This window comes from Solanum stenotomum, chromosome 3, assembly GCF_019186545.1.
Source record: "Solanum stenotomum isolate F172 chromosome 3, ASM1918654v1, whole genome shotgun sequence".
In the NCBI taxonomy this organism is placed as follows: domain Eukaryota; kingdom Viridiplantae; phylum Streptophyta; class Magnoliopsida; order Solanales; family Solanaceae; genus Solanum; species Solanum stenotomum.
In genome coordinates this window covers 67,321,619-67,330,031 of record NC_064284.1, presented here as the reverse complement: position 1 = coordinate 67,330,031, position 8,413 = coordinate 67,321,619, and the positions used below count along the sequence as shown (strand labels likewise).

Genomic DNA, 8,413 nt, shown 5'->3' with positions numbered 1-8,413 from the left:
GTCTGTCCAGTGGAACAACTACTTTTACTTGGTTCATAGATGAGATACGTTAGTTTCATCACCTGAATCAATTGGAATATTTGTATCCTCCATATGAGGTAGTTTATTGGCTTAGATTTAATGGAGCAAGCGACAATGATTTGGTGAAGTGAGGAGGTTGACATGGTTTCGATAGAAGGGGCCATTGCAACGTGTGAGTTTTTTTTTTTTATCAATACTCAGAGAGTGGAAGAGCTTTTATGCTCTGATACTATGTAGAAATCTAACGTCTAGGATTAGAGAAATCAAAGATTGTATTGATGAAAATAATGTTGAGTTACGAGTCCTAAGTTAACTATACTTAGAGTCCTACTACAATACCTATTATTACTATATTATAATAATAGTGCAAATATAAATAATCTAATCCTAGTCGTAATATAATCCTAATTAATATAAGTAGTCTAATTCTAGTACGACTCTAATTCTACAGCAGTGTTGTAAACTCGTCAGTCAACTTCGTTGGACCTGTTCCTTTGACATGTTCCAATCGTTAGGTTCCTTCTTCATCAACACTTGTTGTAGACACGTCAGTCAGCTGCGTTGGACCTGTTCCTTTGACATGTTTCAATCGTCAGCTTCCTTCTTCTTCAACAACAAGAGCTATATAAAACTTCAAAATATGTGAGACAATTCACATAAGCATTTCAAGTTACAAAACATTTGAGTAAGTTGCAACATTTTCCAAAAAACAATACACGAACTTTAAATCTTTTCAAACGCCAATATAGATACAAATTTGAACCTCCAGTCTCATAAATTTCACAATAATATGTGATGTAATACATCGAGGTACCATTCAGACTGATTGTTGTATATACTCTCACTATTATTAAGCTTTGTAGGTATGCATCAAGATATCAATCTATTTCTGACCAATTAGAAAAATCATTCATTATTTTTTTAAAAGCATGACCTTTAATCGAATTTCATTTCTTTTATATGCATAATGTGCATCAAAGATCCAAGAAGACCAATCTAACCTCAGTCTGGTTAGGCAACACACCAAATCATATAATGTATTATATTTTTATTTTTTTGGAAGTTGTGACATTTTTCCCAATACACCAAAGTCTCATTTTGGAAGTATAGCACCAAAGTCTCATTTTTTTTAATAAAATATGTGACAATAATTTTCAATAATGACATTGTAAACATGCTTTGAGCTTTTAAACGACCAACAAGATATATTTTAGATATATAGAAATCTTAATATATCATAAATGTCCCATTTAATTTGTAAGATGAACTTATCAAATCATTTTCATAATTAACACTAAGCAATTTATATGAAAATAATCAATAATTTTAATTTTGGAGAGAACTATATACAAACTAATTGTCCCTCACATGCATATAATTTTATTCAAACCTTTGCTTCAAATTATATTCATGATGTGGTATGAGAACCTAATCAAGTAGTTCAAAGATCAACATACTTCAAGTTGACCTTATACTTGCTAAAGTAATTTGTATTGACAGTTCCAATTGACAACCAACCGTCTCCAACATATTCAAGCTACTTAACATGATAAATATTTATTAACAAGGCAACCACCAAAGAAATTAATGTTACCAAGCCAAATTAAGTGACGATATCTGAAAATTATCGTTTAAAATAATTTTCACCATGTTTTCTTTGAAATAGCCCTCAAAAGTTGCATAAATATTGAAATAAATATCTTAACCTTAATTTTCGGCACCCATGTAATTAGAGCACGTACGCATAACAATGGCTTTATTCCTAATACCATGGCTGACAGTTCAACAAACGAAACAAAAAGACATAAAAATAAACAAAGAAAAAATTGACCAAGAAAAATCTCCATCCATTTCCTTTCTAGTACAAAATCATAATGAACACTTGAAGATGTCATTTAAGGAAAAAATTGACCTAGAAGAATCTACATCCTTTTTCTTTTCTTTGTGTACGAAATGATAATGGCTATTCTCTTTATATATATACTCCCGCCGTTTAAAAATAAATGATCTAGTTTTCTTTTTTGTCTATTTCAAATAGAATGATCCCTTTCCTTTTTTGGCAACACTTTAATTTCAAGTTTCCATGTGGCATGTTTAAAGCCACAAGATTAAAGGACATTTTGGTATATTTGACATAACTTTAATTTAAAACCACAAGATCAAAAAATCTCCTTTCTTTTCCTAAACTCCGTTCCAAGTCAATCTATCTTTTTGAAACGGAGGGAGTATATATTTAGGGTAGACCTACTGACTATTCTCTTTTTATTAATGTTTCTCGTACTTCATATACCTTTTTAGTCCTACACGAGACCTTCTAGGAAAGTTTTAATATCTTCATTTTTTTGTTTGAACACTGTGCTCAATTAAACAAAGAATTTTTTCAATAAGGTGATAAAAATGAGATTCACATGTTGTTTTAGGGTCACAAGTTAAAGGTGATATTCTATTTTATTTTTAAATCCTTTGTTTACAATGTTTCCAACTTTGTGAATAAATTATTTTATCTATAAGATATGTGAGAGTAATCCAAACAAGAACTGTATTGTTATTATAAAACAAGAATTGTTTTAATAATTCCCATTCCAACCACAATCTTCAAATAGGATATTCATGCAATCAATAAAATCATTTAAAATTCTCATTCCTACCACAATCTTCTAATAAGTTATTCATGCAACCAATAAATCATTATCAAGAAAGTTCCTACCAATAGAAGCATCAAGGTTTGAGATTAAACAAGTTCAAATACAGTAAACTCATGTCAAAACAAAATGTATATTATAATAATAAGCAAAAAAAATGAACTCGAAAGTTAATTAGTCCAAATACAATATAACTATATCAAAATAGGCCATACCACTAAGGCACTAATAGTTCATGTTCAAAGCAACCATTCATTACTAATCAATCTTCATAAACTCTATTTGATTTAAATAACAATATAATTAACATGCTTCCTGAAGAAACAGTGCCACAACACTCTTCAAATGACAACGCAGAAATATACGACCAAAGCATATCAGTTTCCATCATCTATTGGTAGGTTATTCGATTAGCAATATTTCCTTCTTTTCAAATTTACGTGACTCCTTTCAGATTTAAATGCAAACAAGTTTTTCATTAATCAGATTTTTTTTCATGTATCTGTTAAGTATATCAATTATTGTAACTTATAGTATATACATTTTATTTTAAAAAAATTTAAAGATTCCAAACCCAAATTCAAAATGAAATTTAAATTATTTGACTCTTAAAATTCAAACTGTGTCACACCAATTGAGATAGATAAACTATTTAATATATGAGTTTATATCCAATAGATATGAATAAAAAATATAAGGTATAAAAATTCAAATTTCTAATAAAAAATCTAAAAGTCAAACTAAAAAAATCAACAAAACAGAATTTCCGTTTTAGATTCGTGTTTTCACAAATTATGCCCACCCTCGGACCTACAAGGAATGTCCTTCTCAGCACGCCAGAGACACATACATGAACTCGGAAAATAATTAACCGTTTTTTAAATTAGTAGTACTGTACATTCCACAAAATTTTTCTATAAATTCAGAATCCTCCATCCCTAAATTCATCATCATTCAATTAATTATCTTTAGTTATTGATACACACACAAAAAAAAAAAAAAAAAAGTTATAGTAATTAATTTAAGAGAGATGGAAGGTGGTTATTTTCTCACATATTTTCTTATTTCAATTGCGTTGATAACTTCTTCTAATAATTGGAATTCAGTTTCCGCCGCAAGGCCATCAGCTGGAGAAACAAATACGGAGTTTATTCGAACATCTTGTAAGTCAACAACTTATCCAAATCTCTGTTTCAGTTCATTATCAAGCCGTTCAAATGCTATTGGAGTTTCTCCACAACTTCTAGCACATGAATCTCTCTCCGTTAGCCTCGAAACAGCACAATCAACATCCGCTATGATGTTGAAATTGGCACACAGTCAAGGCATGACGCCTAGAGAAGTAGGCGCCATGCGTGACTGTGTGGAGGAATTAAGTGACGCAGTTAGTGGAATTAAAAAATCTTTAGGGGAAATGAAGGAATTGAGGGGAAAAGATTTTGATCTGAAAATGAATGATATTCAAACATGGGTGAGCGCCGCCTTGACGGACGAGGACACGTGTACCGAGGGGTTCGCCGGAAAAGTGATGAACGGGAAAGTTAAGACAGTAGTAAGGGAAAAGATACTTGAAGTTGCACATATGACGAGTAATGCTTTGGCTTTGATCAACAGACTTGCCGCTCTTCACGGCTGAAGTAATTTGAAACGACAATTAAATATATATACATATTAATGTTTTAATCGATCTTCTTTTAGAAAAAAAAAAGTATACTTAATTCATTCTAAGTTGATTGTTGTAATAGATAAAGATGATTGTTTGTGATGAATTTGTTAAATCAAAATGTTCCATATGCATTTGTTGAAACTTTCGTTAACTCAATGATACACCGTGCGTCAAGAGTATTATTGTTGTATGGAGAAAATCATGTTGGAAGCGCCACCTCCAAATGGACCTTGCAGTGCGCGATCCGAATTTAATCGGAGTTCCAATGTAGACTCCGGACAATAGGCGGAAAACAAAAAAAAAAGAGTATTATCGTTGAAGATCTATTCCTCCTCATATTTTACTTTATGTCATATATAATTAATTCGTTTCAATTTAAATATGTTAGCGAGACTAGGAAAGCAAAATATTTAAATTAAAACAGAGGGAGGAGGGAGTAAAATAAAAGACTAGGAAAGCAAAAGAGATCTACCACTACCGCTTGCTTCTTGTTAATAAGGGGTTCAAAATTAATATATCTGCATAATACAAAAAAAATATCTTATATATATAGTCTGACCTTTTACCGAGGGAGTTCGAATAAACCCTAGAATCTACGTGGGTCCGCCCTTGGGCGTATGCATGTCGTTTTGTTACATGTATATACAAAAATATATGTCCTGTGTTTTAAAAAAGAATGACTTATTTATTTTTTTAGTTTATTTAGGAAAAATGATTCATTTCTTTCTTTGTCAACATTTTAATTTGTCTTCTACATAACGTGTTTAAGGCTACAAAATTAAAGAGCATTTTTAACTCATTTGACATAACTTTAATTTAGGATCATAAAATTAAAAAATCTTTTTAATTTTTTAAAATTCCATGTCAAGTGAAACTATTTTTTTTTTAAACGGACGGAGTATATAATACTGTACTAATCTGATTTTCCTTGAGGCCATATTTTCCCAGTAATGTGCGCCAGACCCTGCCCCATATTTTACTGATTTCCCTTTGTTCTCTTTATATTAGTGGTCCTATAACTCCTAACCCTAGCCTTTAGCCTCGCCCTAATTTCACATTTTTGAGCACATAGTATTTATATAGATTGTATTATTAAAAATAAGGTAAATAATAAAATATTATCATTAAATAATTAACAAAGTCAAAATGAGAAGAAAAAATAAAAGATAACATACGATGATAACAAATCGTTCATTACATAAAAAGACATGTTTGTCGTTACATAACAATAAATTTAAGAATATTATAGCATAAATTCAAGTAATAATCAAAATAAATATTATCTATAAAAAATTAATAGGTATAACAACATAAATTTGGAAACATATATGTTGAGCAGTAAAACCAGACTGGAAGAGCCCTATAGAAGATGAGTCATAACAAAAGATTTAAGGACCTGTTTGGTAGGCGGTATTAAATAGAATAGTCTATGAATTAAAATTTAGTACATTTAATACCTTGTTTGGTTACTTTATTTAATTTAATTCATGGATTGCTTATCCACCATAGGTGGTCTTATTTTATCCCTAGAAAATGGAGGGATAACTAAACCAAGGTTTAACAAACCTTGGATAAGACCCCTAAATGACTAAACTATCCTCTTATTCTTTTTCCTAATTTTTTTTTTGTAATTTAATTTCCTTTTGATTTATATTGGAATGGTTATAAATGTTCTTTTTAATTCTCCAAATTCATTTAGAGCCCGTTTGGATTGACTTAAAAAAAGTAACTTTTAAAAAGTAACTTTTTAAAGTGCTGGAACTTATTTTTAAAATAAGTNAATGTTCTTTTTAATTCTCCAAATTCATTTAGTGTAATTTAATAATTTTACTACTATTTTTTCTCCATTTTTTTGAATTTTTTTTTATTCAATGTAGTTTGTCGATTAACCACTTGAACTATCTATTTTTTTTTGTAATAAGCTTTAGGTATTGAACTATTTAAGTAGTCTTAAATCTATGTTAAGTTTAAGATATATTTGACCAGCAAAATATTAGAAATACACCATGTCATCAAGGATCTCCTTAGTGGTATATCACACCTTAAAATTAATAACAATTTCTTTTAATTTAAGTTAAATGGAATAGAAAATCCTACAAAAAATAATAATATTGTCCGACGGTTATCTATCTTGATCCAATTATATGAAATAAACAATCTCAAACACAAGGGTATAATAGAAAATAAATGTTTTGTACAGTTTTAAATCAAACACAAGATTAAGTGGGAAGCAACGAACCAAATACATAACAAAAAATTAATGTCTGCACTACTAATCCATGTATTACTAATTCCTGCATTATGAATGTTTGTACAAAGGACCCCTAAGAGTCACAGATTCTAGGTAGAATAAAATATGCAATTCTTGTCAATTAACATGAAACATGTACTCACACTTTTTAGAGTCCAAAATATTTATCTCGATGAAAAATGGGGTAAAAGGTTTTAATTGAAATATCCTGTAAATAATATTCTCGACTATTAAATTTAAATTTGTTTTTCTAGTGCCCAAGGAACTCTTGTTCTGGATAGAATTGCGCTAGGCATGTTGAAAGATCACAAATTATAATATATATTCCCACTTGCCACCAATAATTTGAAATAATTTGGTCCCCCAAAAATAAACCCCCACAAATTGTTCAAATCGTTGCCCGTTTTAATTCGTTTAATATAGTGGCTTTTCGATGCCAGTTGGTGTGCCTTTCATCAATTTGCCTACTAGGATTTCTCCACTTCTTCCCTACTTTTTGTCATATAAATTATGATAGAGTTATTCCTACTACTTAAAATGACAACCGTTGGAATTCAATCCTTCTTTTAAGATAGATGTACTTCAAAATTTTAAGCTAACTTATCCACTTTTGTACATGAGTCATAAAATTTAAAGTGGAACTAAATTAGGAAACTATCTCAAGTACAAAGTGTCATAGTTATCTTTATGAGCCATATATCCCTACTATAAAAATAATCTTTAGCTATAAAAAATATGTACATTAACAAAGAGTGTTAAAGTCTATCAATATTAGTGAATTGTCATTAAATCTAATGTTGCTAGAGACTTTAGAGACATTTATAAAGAGTATTAATTGCCACTAAAGATACATATTTAACGACAATTAATCTATTGTTGTTAAAGATATTTTTAGTATAATATATAGAGGCGGAGCCAGGATTTCAGGCCTGTGGGTTCAAAATTTTAAAAAGAACAACGATCTTAAAAATCACAAAACACATATTTTGTTTATGAGATGTTAATCATGTTTGAAAAATATTACTTTAGATATTGTTATTGTAAAAACTTGATTTAATAATATGAAATTTTCAGTAATTTATTTTCAAGTTCTAAAGTATTGTTAATAAAAAATGAATAACTTTTTAAATATAAATTTTGAACATTTTTACTATAGTTTTCAATATTGTTCTAAAAGAGATTAAAATTATTAGATTCACCATTAATATTTTGGCACCAACATATATTTTTCTAGTTTCACTATGACCTTGAACCATTATTGCATTCAAAATTAAAATTTAGAAAAGCAAACAACAATTATTTTAACATAATCAATTATCAATATGTGGGATAACCCTAAAATCAAAAATTAAAAATTAATTTTTGAATAGATAATTAAACAATATAAAAGAAAACAAATAAGAAAAAAATTGAAATCAATAACAATATGTGGGATAACCCGAGAATCAAAAATTAAAAATTAATTTTTGAATAGATAATTAAACAACGTAAAATAAAACAAATAAGAAAAAAATTGAAAAAGGAGAGGCGAGAGTACATAGTGCATACAAGAGGACAGAGATCGGATGGTATGAATCACATTAACAATAAAAGTCAAAATCCTAACTTTTAAAAATAAATTTGGGTCAAAGTTTTTTTGAAAGTCTGAGTAGATATCAATGGTTAGATATTGTTTTATAGTATGACACAAACACTATTTTTCTGTTTATTTTTATTTACCGATTTTTTTTTTTAAAAGATATAAATAAATATATAAACCTACTTATGTTATTATTTTAGGTTAGAAATTAATTTCAAAACACTTTTTTCATTTCTTCTGTTTTTTTTTTTTTT

General features: G+C 28.9%; 1 protein-coding gene across 1 annotated transcript; it reads left to right on the top strand.

The window, feature by feature from the left end:
- Window positions 1–3,605: 3,605 nt before the first annotated feature.
- On the top strand, window positions 3,606–4,470 carry LOC125859696 (21 kDa protein-like). The gene has a single exon (XM_049539496.1). It carries the CDS (start codon window positions 3,694–3,696, stop codon window positions 4,297–4,299), a length of 606 nt encoding a protein of 201 aa, XP_049395453.1. The 5' UTR covers window positions 3,606–3,693; the 3' UTR covers window positions 4,300–4,470.
- The last annotated feature ends 3,943 nt before the right edge of the window (window positions 4,471–8,413 follow it).